Source organism: Sardina pilchardus, chromosome 11, assembly GCF_963854185.1.
Source record: "Sardina pilchardus chromosome 11, fSarPil1.1, whole genome shotgun sequence".
In the NCBI taxonomy this organism is placed as follows: domain Eukaryota; kingdom Metazoa; phylum Chordata; class Actinopteri; order Clupeiformes; family Clupeidae; genus Sardina; species Sardina pilchardus.
The window spans coordinates 20,159,444-20,176,745 of NC_085004.1; the positions used below are offsets into that span (position 1 = coordinate 20,159,444).

Consider the following 17,302-nt stretch of genomic DNA (forward strand, 5'->3'; position numbering starts at 1 on the left):
CCATCTTTAGGAAACTCTGAAACCTCTTCAGTGGCTTTCTCAGTGTCCTCGTCATTGCGAACGTCAGCAGGCTTCTGGTGCTCCCCTGTCTTTGCCAGCGACACTTTGACAACTTTGACAACCTCGATGGATTTTAAATGATTATCTTCAATTTTGTTAAACTGCCATGATGAAATCGAGATTGACAGAATCGTTCCATTTTTTGTCAGCGACCTCAGTATGAACGCGTCAGTGAAGATCTGTCAGCCTGCCGACAGCGACAACAGGGTGGTCGGTCCGCCGGTGGGCTGAGCACCGGAGGTAAATGCAGTTGTCCTAGGGAGGCCAGTAGGGAGGCCAGGCTGAGGGCCTATGAAACATGTCCAATGGTCTCACAGGTATCAGACACCGACTCAAGGAAATTTAAATGATTGTATTAGCTATTGTTTTCCAACTGATATTGCTGAAACATCAGTAAACCAGGGTTGTTTCTTACTACAGGACTTTGCTTTCTTGTCACCATAAGTGTCAGCTATTAAAAGTAATCAAAATGTCAGTTGGACCTCTCTGCACTTTTGAGGTGATCAACAATTGTTTATTACTGTTTATTGTTACAATGTTTGAATTGAATCACTGCAAACAAACCCTTTTTTTGTTGTTTTTTATTTGTGAAAAGGTTTGGTTTTTTTGTTGTTTTTTTTTATGTGTGAATAGGATGTACAATAGTGTCTCTACAGCACTGTCCTGTGTGTGTGTGTGTGTGTGTGTGTGTGTGTTTTGTAACACATAGTTGTGTTGTGTGTATGGGTGTGTCTGTGATCCCGTGGGTGCGGTCTCGTTATGGCTGGCTCTGAAGTTCAACGCAAAGGTCTGCAGGAAAAAAACAGCACATTGCCAAGACAACCACATTAAACAATATTGAATAGCGATTTTGGCACATTTATCAATACAAATATTTTGTGTTTATGCTGTCCGGTGCTGTGTCCAGTCTACCTTTTCTGGCATTTGTTAATAAAGTCCTTGACACGGATTTGATCACTCAGTGGGGCGAACCTCTCCACCATCTTGATGAGGTCAGGATGGGAGGCCACCACAGACAGAATGTTACGGGCCTGATTCCTGTTTCAGACACAAAATACATGAACAGTCACCACCAACTGAATCACAGATTCACCGATTCATTGATTAATTAGTTTATAATATATAACCATATAAGTATAATAGCTTTAAAATCATTTGATGGTACGCTGACTTATAATTGGGACAATGCCATGTTTGTCATTGTCCCTGCCCTCCTAAAAGATCTTATATCTCATATATGTAATGTAATTTATGTAGCCTGGGTGAACAAACAAATCTGTGAGTGCTTTTGGATTTTCTTTGGAATTAAGCTAACAACTGAATGCAAAACCTTAGTTTACTGGAGAGATGTGTCAATGGAGATTTGATAATCAGTCGGCTGTTAGCCAGTCTTCAACTTTTGTGGACACTACTGGAAACTGAATATCAAATCACTAATTCTTCACTATATTTTAGCTGTAAACACACTTCCGGTATTTCAATTTCATGCACTGACAGATAAGTACATTCAGTAGTGCTGTATGATATGAGATGACTTTTCGATATCTCATAATAAAACAGAAACTTTTGCTGATTTTGGTTCATTTAGAAACATTTACTTTTTTACTTTTATTCATTTAACTGACACTTTTATCCAAAGCCAATAAGTAAATAGTAAAGAAACAAGAGATAGTGCTCCCAACCTGACTTCCAGTGTATTGTCAAGGGCCAGGCAGCTGGCAACATGGATGAAGCGAGCCGTCAGGTTATTTTTTCCGGACAGGAGATAAGCTGCCCCCATGACCTCCGTCACTTTCTCAAAGTGACGTGCAGTGCTCTTCCTCACAGCTGTATGTTTGTGGCTAAGAAGAAGCAGAGAACCAATACGTCACACCAGGAGAATAGATAAGCCAAAGATCCAAGAGGAGACAGAGACAAAACCAGGAGAAACAGACATCAAGAGATCCAGGTAACACAGAGAAAGTTGAGAAGCAATCTGTCCCTAACCTGAGTCCTCCGTTGATGAGAGCATTCATGCTGCGGGTGGGGGTGACATTATACACCATGTACCCCAGGGCCAGGTCCATATCCTTCGTGAAGCTGTTAGACTCTCCAGCCTTTGGCAGCAGTGTCCGGGCTGCGCCCTCAGCCTCTGCGTCCATGTCCTGCCCCAGGTGAGCAAACAGGTGGGCCAGCGTCACCATGGCAGCATGGGATACCACTGAGCGCAGGTGCTTCACCTGGTTGGGAGGAGAGACTTGGAATGACAGCTTGTACCACTTTGACTTGAGGTGTATTGAATACTAAGAGAGTTAACATAATTTCTTTGGTAGCATCAGTAAGGCATTTTAATAGATATTGTTTAGTTTGAAACAGAACAAAAGATACAACATGTGCTCCAGAATGTTTTCCAGCAGAGGAGAGAGAGAGCCTCTCACCTCTTGATTGACAGCCAGGCAGACGTCATGCAGCCTGGGAAGCAGCACTTCAGAGTGGTGCTGAGCCAGAGACCTGATGGAGATCAGGGCACTGATCTTCTTCTCCCTGCAGTAAAACCAACAACACACTCACATCAGAGGAACATAATAATACATGGACTTGGTTCAAGTATTCTATTTCCAGCTTAACTCTGGTTCAAGTACCGTATTCTATTTCCAGTTAAACTCTAAACTCTAAACTCTAAACCTGTAAATACTATGAGTAAGCATAGCCTATACCTACTCTACTATTAACATCAATATCTCTGCATAATCAAGCATAGTCTAATCTATTTTAGTTCAAAACCTACGATTTGTCTGGATAGCATAATAGCTTAGCCTATCTTAGCAAAAAACCTTTCATTTCTTAATATAGCCTAGCCTATTTAAGCTATACTCCCATAGATATATATAGAACACTAGATACCCCATTGTGGTATCTAGAGTTCAATATATATCTATGTATACTCCCACCAGTCATCATCTCTGAGCACACTAAAGGCCTGCAAGAGGGCCTCCTCGGGACAGGACAGAGGGCGCAGTTTGGCCAACTCTGGGAGACTCTTGGCCAGCTGGGTCTTGATTGTAGGCCTCGCCTCGTCCACTCTCCTCTTCTTCATTTCTTTACGCTCCCTTGTTTCCTCCTGCCTCCCTGTCAGAGACTCAACAGCCTTTTGCTCTAGGAGGTCAAAGGTCAAATATCTTTGTCTGAAATCCTGTCTACACTTGCTTGGCAAACAACTACAGTATGTTACTTGTATTGATAACTGACATGTATGATACTGATAACTGATTAAACTGATATCTAATTAGACTAATGAAGACTGAGACAATGTCTGTGTGCACAGTGTTCATCATTTGGCCTGCCCATGATGTGTGGATCCTTTTCTGCAACTTTAGGCTAGCCTGTATGAGTCTGTATTGTATGTGTGTGTGTGTGTGTGTGTGTATGTGTGTGTGTGAGAGAGAAAGAGTGTGAATGTGTGTAAAGGCCAGCGCCCATCGGACACGGCGTTCAGCAGTGTGGGCTTGACGTGCAGGATTTTAGAACAGTTTTCTATTCCTGCACGGCTGCCATGCGGCAGACGTTTCTAGTGGGCTTTACTCCGTTAAAAACAATGGAGTTCTAACCTCACCTGTCACATCAGTGAGCCCACTGAGTAATACCGTCTTCTTGAGGCGGGGCAGTCTGCTCGGTCTGTGACTGGTTGTCTTTGGGGGTGCGGGGATAGCAGGGGCAATGGGCGAACTGATGAAAGGCAGAGTACCGGGCACCGACGGGGTCCTGCGATGCACTGGACAGAAGCTGCCCACAGAGCTGCCTGTCTGGTCCAAGGTCCTGCCATCATTAAGACTGGCGACTATTTCCTCAGCGAGTTCCACGACCTCCTTCAAGACTTCCTTATTAGTCTGGCGCTCCCTCTGCTGAGCGCTCAGGGGTCTCAGCGTACCCCTCACTGACCGCTGCAGCTGGTGGTGGGGGGACGCCGGGGGTATGGGGGCTAACAGCTTCCGCTGCCCAGGTGCTGCACTGGCATGCAAGGGCTGGAATGAGCCTCTGATGAACATCTGATGTTGTGACTGCAGAGGGGGAAGACGCAACATGTCATCAAACATGGCCACCATCTACACCCTCTAACACACAACTGCCCAACCACCATGCTGCATTTGCAATCTTAATTATTTCACTATAGTGCACCATTTATTGAATAACTGGCATCATTATGTTATTATATCATTATAGTTGCATAACATAGCACTCTGCCGCTCTGGCTTAATAATAATAATAATAATAATACATACGTTTTATATAGCGCTTTTCAGGGTACCCAAAGACGCTTACACTATCAATGTGTGTATATGGTTTGACCAAAGTTGTAACTGTGGTAATCATAATCCTTCTACAGTTCAAAGGTCAAAACACACTTGAACTTTGAGCTTCACTCTTTCAACTTTGACCTGGAAAGGTCATTTCATAGATACCCATCAGAGACGTTTTATAAAGCAAGTAACTATACAATCTTTGTACCCATCATCGAAACATACTTCGAACGGTCATCGAACTTTGACCTTTACCCTTTCAACATGGATGTCAAGCACAGGGCGCATGGGATATATAGGCCTAGGTGTATAATTCAGGCTATATAAAACACACTTGCTCTTAGATATTTGATGGAACTCACGCATGCGGTACAGATCAGGGTGCCGGTGTTCTGGTTCTGTTCCTGGCGTAAAAGCAGGAGCTGTAAAATTTTTTTCATCTCCTCACTGTCTGCATTGAGTTTTCCAAACTCCTCTTGCAAATCCATTCTTTAAAATTCCACGGACAGGAGCTACACAATTTGGCGATGGCAATCAGCAAAAATAAGGCGTACTGAACTTGAATATATAATAGACTGAACAAAAAACAAATTATCCAGGCTACTGAACAGCGAGCGGTAAGTCCTGCGGTGAAGATGGATCAAGTGATCTGAAATAAGAATTTCGCTGTCGTGACCGGTCGTGACAGGAGCGCAACTGTGACATCACAATCACCATTATGACGTTGTAGCCTGACTAGTCATGCTCACGTGTAGTCCCGCTGGAAAATGATGTTGGCGGGGCTGATGTTCGGCTGCACCAGAGCCCATTTTAGGGATTCTCTGGCTGCACCCATGCTAACGTAGGGCCTTTTCCCCCAGAACTTTGGACAGCTCTTTATTATTTCATCGCAAAGACATGGGGGGATGATTAAACATAATTCACGGCACATTTCTTTTATTAATGCATTAGGCTATTAAAAACAGGAAGGTTAATCAATAACTGTACAAATTCAGGATGGCATATTCTGTAGGCTAAGCCTATTTGTCCTACAAAACTTGAAAGAGTATTTATGAGGCGAAAATCACACCGCATGTTCATAGTCCAGGATGGATGAATTAATTTTAGGAAATCTGAATTAGCCGAGTTGATTACGTTAAAAAGATACCATTATCCATCGAGTTCATGCATTATTTCAGATCTACAGTAGTTAGGCCTACTCACAACCCATCACAACCCCACGCCATGGCCAGTTCTTCCATCTAGTTCTCTCTATCTTTTACTGTCTATCTATGCTAGTTCTAAAGACTTTTAGTTTGAAGACATTTTGCTGGCTCCTGTTGTTGGTCTTAGCAACGCGTCGGTCGTGTAGGGCTTCTGCTTTCTGACCATGTAGCGTTAGCTAGCATCTAGTGCTACACGGTTTCTCCAGAAACTCGCACTGTTGATAGTCTCTGAAGCCATCATTAAGACACCAGGTAATAGATACAATGTAATGTTCTCTTCCTAAATAAGCGTCAGTGTAAATGTTATCAATAACGTTGCTAGCAATAGTTCTAAACAATACAAGTTAGCATTCGTTATCTTGACTGGCATCGTAATGAAGTTAATCTTCTGTCGTTTGCATCATCTCAGTTATGTAGTCTAAAGTTAGGCTTAAACGTTAGATAAATGATATCTTATGTATGCTTAATATCACAGTCAATGAAGCCAACACGATGTTCTTGTAAACTAATAGAAGCTACATAATATGTATATTCTGACATATTCTGTATGCATCAGTCAGTCAGCAGCCACTTGTTGCTGCAAACGTTTAGCAGGAGATTAATGCGTGCAAGTCCAAATATAACTCACGAAATTGTTCATTTCTGCAGTCACAGGGGGATGCTCCAATGCCTTTGGTGTGACTGACAGACCCACTTGGAACCATCGCTATGTCGGTGATCAGCAGCCTTGTCCCCGCGCGTTTCCTCACACTCATAGCCCACCTCGTCATTGTCATCACCATATTCTGGTCAAGGGTAGGCATAAATCCTCAAACCACACTGAAACAAAATCCACTCCTATTTGACACACTGACGCATTGAATAAAACGCAGAGTCCGAATGTACCCTACTAATGAATGCGAACAGTGACTATTGGATGCTGGGCATTTCAAATGTGTCACTTCATAAATGGGTACCAGGCATGACATGATATAGTAACTCATCACGACCTGATTTTTTTTACAGGAAAACAATGTTAGGGCTTCATTGCCATTGCAATTTACAGAAGAGGCATATGATGAGGAGGACACTAGGTGAGTTATGTAACATAACATTTGTTTCAGTTTACTCCATAACCCAGCGAGCTGCACTCTAGCAACACATTCATAGCCTACTGCGCATTGGAATCATGCCACATATGACCAACAATCTTGGAATTGGGTCACATTTAACTGACAGTGTAAACATAGCCTATGACCACATTTTAATGCATCCTGAGAGAGCTGATCACAAGTGATCTGTTCGAAATACAAGTGTAGGCCTATACAATCACTAAGACACATTCTAATCAGATCACGTAAACCATTTGTTGAGGTGGTTTGAGATATCTTTTGTAGTGTAAACACTACATTTTGATGCATCCTTGACAACAGGAGTTCTTGTGACTATGATGTTGGCGGAACCTAAACACAAGTGGTCTGCAACATCTCCGGCTGTGCTCCTTGAAATCATTTGTTACAGTGTTGTGTCTTGGCTGACCACTTGTGATCGGATCACCCAAGATGTATTCTAAAAACAAATCTAAACTGGCCCTTTGTTGGTCCGCCTCTTTGGTGACATGAGTCTTGCAGTCTGTTTTCTATTGTGTTGGAAACATGATTTTTTTCTGTTCACTCCTAACAGGTTGGTGATAGGACTGTCTGTCACTCTGGGCCTGTTTTTCATAGAACTGTCGGGGTTTTTCTCTGGAGTATCAATGTTTAACAGCAGCCAAGGGCTCCTTTGTATCCTTTTTATGTCCAGTGGTACTGCCTTTATTAGTCAAATATTATGTAAGCCTTGAGTGGATTGTGGATTTTCTGAAGCACAAACACATCAAGTAATTGTACTACCACATACAAGCAGATGCTTTGTTACATTTGATATGGGCTTATCAGTTGAGATTGATTCCCATATGAAAAAATGAAACATCCAATCAAACATTACAATCATTTGGCTTTGGAGATGCATTGCAAGGTCATTTCCAACAGCTGCCCAACTCCTTCACATCCATCAATTAAATGAGTAAATTGTATACAGCCGATTTAACATTTGCATTTATGATATTACCGATGAAGTTGAATAGATTTTGAAGACCCAACCTTTCTGTTAAAGTTCCCTGACTCCTATGTCTTGTGCTCCAAATATTAGCTATTGGCTGCCATGCAAGCGCTTCAGTTGCCCTTCTCTTTTTTCTCTTTGAGCAGTGGACCTGCGACATCTATTGGTGGATCTTTGCCTTCTGCAGGTCAGTAAGGCAAAGGTAGTCATAAATGATGACAGAGCAGTGCATTCAACACAACCAATGGCTGTTGATGACACAATTTGGACGTGTATTTTCTTTGGAATTGAGTAAACAACTGCATTTAAAACCTCTGTTTACAAGAAATATGTATTTGCTGCACTTCAGAAACAATTTGGTAAGAGTTTAATGCACCAATTTAAGTTTAATTTAGTTAAAGCCCACCTTACACTGACAGACTTTGACAAGATTTGGGAAAGATTCTTTCCAGCCTTTCCAGACCCATTTCAGGGACTGTCTGGTGTCAACCAGGCTTACTGACCATAGCACACGGCAGCAAAGGGAGAGAGCAGTCACCCGACCTGGGCTCGAACCTAGTTCTCCAGGATACTAAACGACTGTTCGTTGGTATGGCAGTCAGAGCGCATACTCAACCATCACATGACGGGTCTCGGGGTACTAAACTTGCAGTTTGACCTCAGTGCCAAAGAGCCAGGCTTGTTGGTATGGCAGTCAGAACACATGCTCTACCGTAGTGACGGCACTCCGTCACACACACTAAAACGTTATATTTAGTTGTTCATAAAGTTGGCTATACTCTCAACAGGTCAAAAAGATTTGGTGAACACTAAAGTGAGAAAGCCAAACATAGTCTTATATGCACAAGGGGGCTCAAAAGTCCATGGTATGACCCATGGCGTGTTTACCATATGGTTTCCCTGACGATCAGACCAGCCTTGGCATCCCACTGCAGCGCGTCTATCTGCCTGTCCTTCTTTGTGTTCCAGAAGTGGCAATGCTGGACCTACTGGTTCATTTTTGGCTTTTGCAGGTTTGTGCCATAGATAGTGATGTTACTGGTAAGACACAAGCACTCTGCTGCTTTACTTGTAGTTAACCATCATGCCAAATGCTAATATTGTACCCCTTCAGTCTTTGATCCGGTGTAGAGAGAATTTCAAAACTATTTTCTACTGTTTGGGTCTGGTGTCAACAGAGCACAGTGTATGATAGCTGGATGTGTCCTCCTAAGTGTCAAGGTTTTTTACATCTGTAAATTCAACTTTTTAAGTAGTTTATACAGTTGTGTCATAGCAGTCAGCAGGATTCTTGAATCACATCAAAGTAATGGACAGAGAAAGCCAGACAAAATCTTTCCCATTTAAGACTTGAAATGTCAATGAGCAGGACTTGTACTTGTCAGACATCCTGATACAAAGTATAAAGCAAGATGTAAATGTATACATACGCAAATGTGTCATATACACATTGCCACATTAATGTAAACAACATACACAATGTACACAAATTGTTCTAATCCTGTAGGTTATGTATGTTTGTGTCATTCCCAGTGTGTTTCCAGCCCTTGTGGAGGTTGTCCTCTTCTTTGCTGTCTTTGGATTAAAAAAGAAGCCCATCTGAGCTGCAGTTATTATTCCAACAGCTGTTTCTTGAAAATATGACTAACCACACCATGACAGTGGTTGACAGTGTATACAATCAGTTTTTTAGCATATGTTTACCATCTACTGTATGCTGTGTGTGATTTGTTTTGTACGATTTAATTGTCTTTTCTCCTCTGATGTTTAAATAAACACTTTTTTACAATAAAAAAGGTTCCTTCTTTATTTATTCTTCATGATCAAGTGTATATTGTTGTCACTGAACAGCACGTAAGTAATATAAATTGTCATTTACAATAACAGAAAATGAAAAAGGAAATTGAAATGTAAGACAATGTTGCTTTTTTGATACTGTGATTAATGCTTATACATGATATGATAAAATATACTGTATTTTGGAGAAGAAGTCAAGTGTTGAAAGCCGGGTTGATTTCTGCATATTGATACTAGAACACAGAAGGTTTATTTTCTGTACCAGTAGGTGGCGGTATGTGCGCTGTCTATGGGCGTAACCCACCAATACAAATATGGAGAAGGAGGAGCCAATCAGATTCAACAACGGTTGCATTTGAAATCCTTGGCGGCGTACAGAGCACTGTTTTTGTTGAGGAAGGAACCGTGAGAGTACAGAAAGCTTGTTTTAAACCATCTCTTCGTTCGGAGGGTTTACAATACAGTGCGTTATAATTGTGTGGAATTCAAATTATGCAGGTAAGTTGAAATTCATTAATCTAGCATTCTCAAGAAATTAAATCTGTGTTCGGAAAACAAACCAACGTATGTTGGCTAGTATAACTTAGCAAGCTAGGTGCTAGCTTATTTGATTCTAGAGACTCGGTTTACAGCTAATACAAAAACTGAGCAAAATTGACCATCCTGCTATATCCCTTTGAATATACATTAGAAGGGTGTGATCGATTCTAAAATGTTTTATAATGTTAACACAGAAACTTACACGAACGTTAGCCTTACAGCTAACACCCGTAACTTATGTGACGTTGCGGGTAAATTAGCAGGTTTCCAGGCCTCCCACGAGTTATGGCGAGGAATACAAGTCCATTTCTTTGGTTGTCTATTTCAAAAACCGTATCAGTTGACACCCCTAGTTGTATCATTGTGTTGTAGTCAACGTATGGTCAGTTTGTGTAACGTTAACTTGTGTCTTTGTCGTAGAACAAGGAGAATCGAGTGCCAGCAGCGCTTGTAAGTGTTCTTTTGTACATTACTGGGAGTGCATTTGAAATGTGCAAATGTAGACGGAACTAAGATTGTGACTGACTGAATTCAGTTATTTACCATGCATTTTACATTTATAGGTTGCAGGACCTCAGCGTGTGGAGATTAGTCATGCTTCAGACAGCTCAAATAAGAATGTCATCACTGGTAATGTTCTTTCCTATATTTAATTGGATTAATATACAGTTCTGACATAGTGTTTCTGCTATAGTGTTTATGTATAATGGATGCATTCATTCATTCATTCATTCATTCATTCATTTATTCTTTCCACTAGGTCCAGGAAGAGTGCAAGCTAGTGCCTCCTCTCAAAAGTATGCTTTCTATTTATTTGATTAGCTACTCTCTTTTTTCCCTTTAATGATGCATGATGATCATACTGGGGGAAACGGACTGTAAACTAAAACTGATATTTATTTCAGTGGCACATACCTGACGGGTTGGGCTAAAGTAAACCATAGGATGTGAGTCATATAATGCCTATAATGTCTCTGCAAAGTCTACATTTATCAAATGTGCTTACTTGATTCTTTCTTCTATTCAGGAGGACAACCATAAAAGATTTTGATATTGGTCGTCCACTTGGCAAAGGGAAGTTTGGCAATGTATATTTGGCACGTGAGAAAAAGCTTAAGGTCATTGTGGCTCTGAAAGTGCTTTTCAAGTCTCAGATGGAAAAGGAGGGAGTAGAACATCAACTGAGAAGAGAGATTGAGATCCAGTCGCACCTCAGGTATGTATGTATGTATGTTAGTATTGTATGCTGCATACCAAGAGAAAGCAATTTGGGTTGTTATTAAAATTAATACTGTTTGTTATGTCAGTATTAAATGACGTATGTATGGAACTTGGTCTCTTTAGATTGTACCTAATACCTATGGTTACCATAAGAAAAAATGTGTGTTCTTTTGAAGGCATCCCAATATTCTCCGTTTCTACAACTACTTCCACGATGCCACACGAGTGTTCCTGGTCCTGGAGTATGCTCCAAGGGGTGAAATGTATAAGGAACTGCAGCGCTGTGGACGGTTCGATGACCAGCGCACAGCCACGGTGAGGCACTGCTCTAGAATGGCTGGAAGAGTGTGTTAGTGTGTTGCTGATTAGTATGGGTTTGAGGCACTTATCCTCTGTTTTGGGCTCTTGTGTGTGGCTAGGGTATTAAAGGAACACTTCACCGTTTTTTCATATTAAACTACGTTATTCCCTTAATTAAGACGAGTTGATACATACCTCTCACGTTTCAATGCGTGCACTCACTGGCTCTGGCGCGCGGCGCATCTTTGATAGCACTTAGCTAGCCCAAAGCATTCATTAGGATCCAAACAGAGATGAAGTTAGAAGTGACCAAACACCTCCATGTTTTCCCTATCAAAATACAGTTACACGAGTAGTCACGCGACCAAGTATGGCGAGACAAAAATAAAACGTGGTGCATTTCTAAGCAGGTAAAAGGGATAACTATATTGTGTGGCGGAATAATATTGGGAGCACGTAGACTCTGCGCAGTAATATCCTCGCTCCAAAGTGAAACTGAAAGTGCAAGAGTGAGGATATTACTGCAATTGTCTGCGGGAGAGAGGGCTGTTGATGGACAAAACTCTGCACAATATCCGCCTCCTTGTTGTCCCTGTCAAAGTTGCCGTGGTCATGGACACCTCAACAGGCACAAGCAAGGAGACGTGGCGGGGTGGCTTAGTTTGTTGGTTGTCATCACATAGTTATCGATAATCAGTAGTAATCAATATGTCTTCAGGAGAGGAACTGTTTCCCATGTCTCTCGTGCATCAAGAAAGTTGCATTTTGCCGTCAGCTATTGGTGTGCAGTGCACTGTTTCAAACTTGTACTTCTTACTCCTTGAAAAAGGAAAAGGGAGGGAAAATGTGTTGACATGTCATATCTTGTACATCTTACACAGTACATGGAGGAGCTGGCCGATGCCTTACAGTACTGCCATGAAAAGAAGGTGATTCACCGTGACATCAAACCAGAGAACCTCCTGCTGGGTTTCAGGGGAGAGCTGAAGATTGCTGACTTTGGCTGGTCTGTCCATGCTCCCTCTTTGCGGTAAAACATTTTTTTTGATCTTGTGTCTATCTTTAAGCAGCTATTCAGTTTTTCAATGGGGTGGTTTTTCATTTGAGTCATAGGTTACCTCATTTCTCTTGAAGCCTCACCATCATGAGAATTTGGATGGTTTTGGATTGTTCACCATGTTCTCTCCACATAGTGTATTGATTGAGGCATTGTCTTAATCAAATCCAGCAAAATTCTCACATTCCTGTAGCTATTCATCCATCCTGGTGTCCAGTGTCCTGGACTGAGCCATGCACTTCAAGTCAATCAACACATTAGTGTACTTCAGTGATGTGATCTGAATAGCCTTGAGTTCAGTGCCAATCAGACTTTCCCTAACATTTGAGGACTCTACTTTTAATACTTGCCCTTTCTCATTAAATGTATGTGTTCCATGAGTAAATTAAACATTTGCCTTTTGAAACAAAAGCTTACCCTTGTGAAATCTTAGATGTAGCTTGACCGCTTCCTCTGAATTTTAGACGTCGTACTATGTGCGGAACCCTGGACTACCTGCCCCCTGAGATGGTGGAGGGCCACTCCCACGATGAGAAGGTGGACTTGTGGTGTATTGGGGTTCTGTGTTATGAGTGCCTTGTTGGGAACCCTCCATTTGAGTCTGCTAGCCACTCGGAAACCTACAAAAGGATCACAAAGGTTTGTAATTCAGGTTTACAATATTTTGCGCACACTGTATAAAAGAATGGCCACAAACCTTTTGAGTGAGGCACAACAATGTGCGTAGTGTCAGCTAACTGTTCAGAAAATCCCAACTTTGCCATTCCATCATACTTTGCCTTGCATGCTCTATGCAGGGGTTAAATTGGGACTTGATATGGAGGTGTGGGGTGTATTCCCATCATAGGCCTATGAAGTATTCTCTTCATGGATGTTTACTGTTGAGGTTGTTTCACTGTAGTCTCCGTATCCACCTCCATTCTGCTGTGTAAACATGTTTTATTTTTAATAATTAAGAACAAGATATTAGTATTGGTGAGAATGTGTAGGAATAACTGAATGAATATCTGAAAAGTTTTCTTGTTTATTTTTCTTTCCCTCCAACTGTCTCTTATTTACATGAACCAAAAAGCATCATGTGTTTGTATGATCTTCAGTAAATCCCCTTGCTTGGCGTTGTGCATTTCAGGTTGATCTGCAGTTTCCCAAGATTGTGTCTGACGGGGCTCGGGACCTGATCTCGAAACTCCTTCGCCACAGCCCCATGATGCGTCTGCCCCTGAAGAATGTAATAGGTCACCCATGGGTGCGGGCAAACTCCAGACGGGTACTACCTCCTGTTTGCAACCCTCGAGTGGAGGGTGTCTGAATTTGGGGTGGGGTTTGGGAGACTTTTATTATTTTATCTCATTTAAATACCCTGGTCTGTGCTGTATTATATGACTTTGATTCTAGCCTCTGAATATAAGTGGATAAATACTTCCAAGATTCAGCTGCTGAGAGCTGCCCAGGGTTATTTCTTGGCCTCAAGAAGTATATGGTGGTTTACCTTTGCCAGATTGTTATGCTGGTGGAGGCATCTTTTTAAGATTGTTTGCTCTTAACTCCTTCATTATTGTCTTTAGTTATTTTGTTTTTATTATATTGTGGTTAAAGTAAATATCCTATTGTAGTATTACACTGCAGTGTAAATATTTTTTTTTAATCCAAAACCTTGTACAACATGTCACTCAGAATTTCTGTTGTTAAAGTGTGGGGGTGGTTGTGTACGTCTGTGTCATATTTACGTGTGCTGTCTGTGAATTCATGTTTCAATAAAATGAAACGTCTCACCTAAATTTGGAAAATGTTGTAGTTTGTGTGTCTGTCTCTACATGAAGAAGGATGGGTCATTTGTAGCAGTCTCAAAAAGCGTTTCAAAAATTGTTTTCGGTATTTTACGTAGACTCATAGGTAGCGTGGCCGAGCGGTCTAAGGCGCTGGATTAAGGCTCCAGTCTCTCCGGAGGCGTGGGTTCGAATCCCACCGCTGCCAGAGTCCTTTTGCTCTACAGATTATGGAAGAAAAGACACTGCATGCAATGACTGTTCATCAGTCGTTGATACCATGTCGTCGCGATCAGAAATAATCATGGGAGATGATTCACAAACCACAAGCTGAGCTGTTCTACACAGTTTTTTTGTATTTTAACGGTTGCATTATGGGATAATATGCTAATGGATATATCTGGGCATACTTTTAAATGATGCTGTCCAAATGTCATCTCAAACTCCATATAATTACAAAATGTATTAACATATACACATAGTATGGAACCTTATCGACAGACGGCGCTGTCGAAGTAGAAGATAATGACCCGGAAATGAAACAGTACTCTGATCCGGAAATGGAAACACTTCCAGTTAAAACAAATCACAAGGGCAACGATGTGATGGTAAATTTGGGCATGGAATACCGGTAAATATATATGACTGAAATTGCCAAGGGACCGATCTGTTAAATGTTAATCTTTTCAGACGTTTAAATTGTGTTACAAAGATGTCTATAATTTGGGAACTAAGCAGAAGTCTAAGACTGTTAGGACAGATTCAATCATGCAAACACATGGGATTGTCTACAGCTTTCCAAAGGCATATTCAGCATTATTCGGGTAAGGACTGTCATACGTTATTTTCATCAGTTCATCTTCTTTGTAGCCCTGCTTTTGTTGTGATTGAAATTCGGGAGATTGCAGCTGTTGGATGAACTATTATTAACGTTAGCTGAATAGCTAGCTGTCAAAAACAGTTGGATAACAATCTTGTTTTGCTCTGTAGCTCGTAGCTCGAGTCAGGTTGCTGTCAAAAGTGAGCCAGAGGTGGATGACAATGAGGCCGTCAACAAGGCATTCGTCAACAGAAACCCTCGGAATCTTGAACAGATGGCCATAGAGATGAAGGACAGAGGCTGGGCAACAGTTTACCCCTCCAGAGAGTTTTACCACAGGTACGTTACCATGCACAGTGCATGCATTTAGTTAATTTGTGATGTGTCCTGTTAGTATTCATGTGAACTATTTCATTCAGATAGATCTGATGCACTCATTGACTTTAGTAAATGTATTAAAAGTTGCTTATTTTTCTCAACACAACGCTATGTCAATGATATAATAATGCTCATTATAGACTAATTAGTGAGTATTCACAGAAGTTCACGCTTGGCAATGGAGAGTGGCCAGACTCTGTAAATTATGAATATAGTGATGAGTATGGTAGGACCTATGTCTAAGACTAATGTTCAATCTTTAAAGATTGAGCTTAGTTTGGTGATAGCCAGGCTACCATTATTTTATTGTCTTGAAGCATTTTAACTGTGTCTCATTGAAAGTGTTTGCCTGTCCCCAGACTCTACTTTTCTCGAACACAGCATCACATCACAGCTGAGGTGTACTCTAAGGATTCCATAGAGCCTGTCATCAGTTGCTCTACTCGGGAATGGGCGATTAAACGAGAACTGAACTCCACGCGGTCTGTGGCAGCTTGCCAGGCGATCGGTGAGGTGCTTGCCCAGAGGTGTCGGGAGGCAGGTATCACGCGCATGGTTTTCCGCGAGCTTTCCTGGAGGTTCCGTTGTGAATCGGTAAGTGAGTGTAATGTTACCTCACTGCTCCTTCATATGTAAAACCTCAAGTTCCCTTTCAATCAAGTCACTTGGTACAATGCACATAGTATGAGATCTACTATTGTGGCCCACACAGTTAAGATGGAACAGAACATTAACGCTGTACCAATCCAGTAGAAAGGATGGGGGAAGCCACTGATGGGACTAACATCCAAACAGTAGAGTTGTAGTAGGGCATGTGGGAGAACAGAACACCCCCAACCACTCCGAGCATTCTGCATCCTCTGACAAACCCCTGAGCATGCTGCCATCCCCCTGCTGGATTAAACACTCACACACCCTCAGGCAAAGACAGGTCCTTCCTGGTATAAACCAGGATTGGCCTCCACAATCCAGAGGAGGAGCTGCGGTTTAGATCTTAGAACTTATGCCTTAGCCTTGAGCTGGATGAGCTGAACAGACTAGCCCAGGGGAAGCATCCATCATCATGACTTGAAACTGAAAGGGAGCAGTGATCACACACACACACACACACAATGTAGTCATACTTTCTAATTGTCATTACACAGGAAGTAATGTTATCAACATCTGTAAGCAACTACAACAACTCTAATATGTTTTGTTTGAAAAAAGTTGAATTGGAATTCTGAAAGCTTTCATTATTCATTATTTATTTTGGGCCTTCAGGTAAAAACGTTTTGGACGGCTTTGAAAAATGGAGGTGTCTCTCTAAGTGAACCAAGACGGAAATACATCTGAATCAAGACCTTACTCTTTCTGTATTTTGTTTTCCTTTCTTCTGTCCCACAATAAACCTTTTGTTAAATACCTTTTTGACTTGCACCGTATTTGCACCATAGGTGTACCTTGGATAATAACGGTCAACTGCAAACTTTCTCTACAGTGTCACAGAACAGTATTTATGCTGGAAGACCAACTGAAAACACCAGTGTTATTTTCAGGAGTGCAACTGGGCCATATGAGAACATACTGACACTTTCTAGAATCCATGCATACATGTTTAAAGATGAAGGCAGAATTCATATTCTGGACTGAGTTTCCTGAAAGTTCTAGAATGACTGGACTATGACTTCTGCCATGGAGTTATGGTTGTAGTTCTGTGATGCTTTCGGGGAAACGCACCACCGGTTGGGCCCCTTAGTTAAATGATTGTGAGTGGTTGAATGTTACATGGCCCAGATCTTTGCCCCATAAACTGGATAAAA

At 41.6% G+C, this 17,302-nt stretch overlaps 5 protein-coding genes and 1 non-coding gene across 7 annotated transcripts; 4 read left to right on the forward strand and 2 right to left on the reverse strand.

The window, feature by feature from the left end:
• Positions 1 to 666: 666 nt before the first annotated feature.
• Positions 667 to 2,651, reverse strand: LOC134095121 (TOG array regulator of axonemal microtubules protein 1-like). Its single transcript, XM_062548477.1, has 5 exons — positions 2,478 to 2,651; positions 2,047 to 2,279; positions 1,743 to 1,901; positions 973 to 1,098; positions 667 to 849 (listed from the first exon to the last, which is right to left on the reverse strand). The coding sequence occupies exons 2-5, from the start codon at positions 2,241 to 2,243 to the stop codon at positions 837 to 839; spliced, it is 495 nt and encodes a 164-aa protein (XP_062404461.1). The 5' UTR covers positions 2,244 to 2,279; positions 2,478 to 2,651; the 3' UTR covers positions 667 to 836.
• Positions 2,652 to 2,895: 244 nt separating this feature from the next.
• Positions 2,896 to 5,172, reverse strand: LOC134095270 (uncharacterized). Its single transcript, XM_062548720.1, has 4 exons — positions 5,087 to 5,172; positions 4,700 to 4,826; positions 3,653 to 4,097; positions 2,896 to 3,195 (listed from the first exon to the last, which is right to left on the reverse strand). Exons 1-4 carry the CDS (start codon positions 5,170 to 5,172, stop codon positions 2,975 to 2,977), a joined length of 879 nt encoding a protein of 292 aa, XP_062404704.1. The 3' UTR covers positions 2,896 to 2,974.
• A 451-nt stretch (positions 5,173 to 5,623) lies between these two features.
• Positions 5,624 to 9,411, forward strand: LOC134095497 (transmembrane protein 107-like). 2 transcript variants are annotated; one of them, XM_062549081.1, is made up of 6 exons: positions 5,624 to 5,794; positions 6,191 to 6,337; positions 6,548 to 6,615; positions 7,205 to 7,305; positions 8,538 to 8,634; positions 9,155 to 9,411. In XM_062549081.1, exons 2-6 carry the CDS (start codon positions 6,251 to 6,253, stop codon positions 9,222 to 9,224), a joined length of 423 nt encoding a protein of 140 aa, XP_062405065.1. In that variant the 5' UTR covers positions 5,624 to 5,794; positions 6,191 to 6,250; the 3' UTR covers positions 9,225 to 9,411. The 2 variants fall into 2 exon arrangements, with proteins under 2 accessions (XP_062405065.1, XP_062405064.1); XM_062549080.1 differs by lacking the exon at positions 8,538 to 8,634 and adding an exon at positions 7,712 to 7,808 and having other exon boundaries at positions 5,628 to 5,794.
• A 359-nt stretch (positions 9,412 to 9,770) lies between these two features.
• aurkb (aurora kinase B) lies at positions 9,771 to 14,314 on the forward strand. Its single transcript, XM_062548909.1, has 9 exons — positions 9,771 to 9,916; positions 10,379 to 10,408; positions 10,522 to 10,588; positions 10,719 to 10,755; positions 10,986 to 11,174; positions 11,356 to 11,494; positions 12,361 to 12,509; positions 13,001 to 13,175; positions 13,666 to 14,314. The coding sequence occupies exons 1-9, from the start codon at positions 9,911 to 9,913 to the stop codon at positions 13,843 to 13,845; spliced, it is 972 nt and encodes a 323-aa protein (XP_062404893.1). The 5' UTR covers positions 9,771 to 9,910; the 3' UTR covers positions 13,846 to 14,314.
• A 114-nt stretch (positions 14,315 to 14,428) lies between these two features.
• trnal-aag (transfer RNA leucine (anticodon AAG)) lies at positions 14,429 to 14,510 on the forward strand. Its single transcript has one exon. It is a non-coding gene; the product is annotated as a tRNA-Leu (tRNA).
• A 356-nt stretch (positions 14,511 to 14,866) lies between these two features.
• Positions 14,867 to 16,906, forward strand: mrpl18 (mitochondrial ribosomal protein L18). Its single transcript, XM_062550035.1, has 4 exons — positions 14,867 to 15,126; positions 15,293 to 15,461; positions 15,860 to 16,094; positions 16,764 to 16,906. Exons 1-4 carry the CDS (start codon positions 15,015 to 15,017, stop codon positions 16,833 to 16,835), a joined length of 588 nt encoding a protein of 195 aa, XP_062406019.1. The 5' UTR covers positions 14,867 to 15,014; the 3' UTR covers positions 16,836 to 16,906.
• Positions 16,907 to 17,302: the final 396 nt, after the last annotated feature.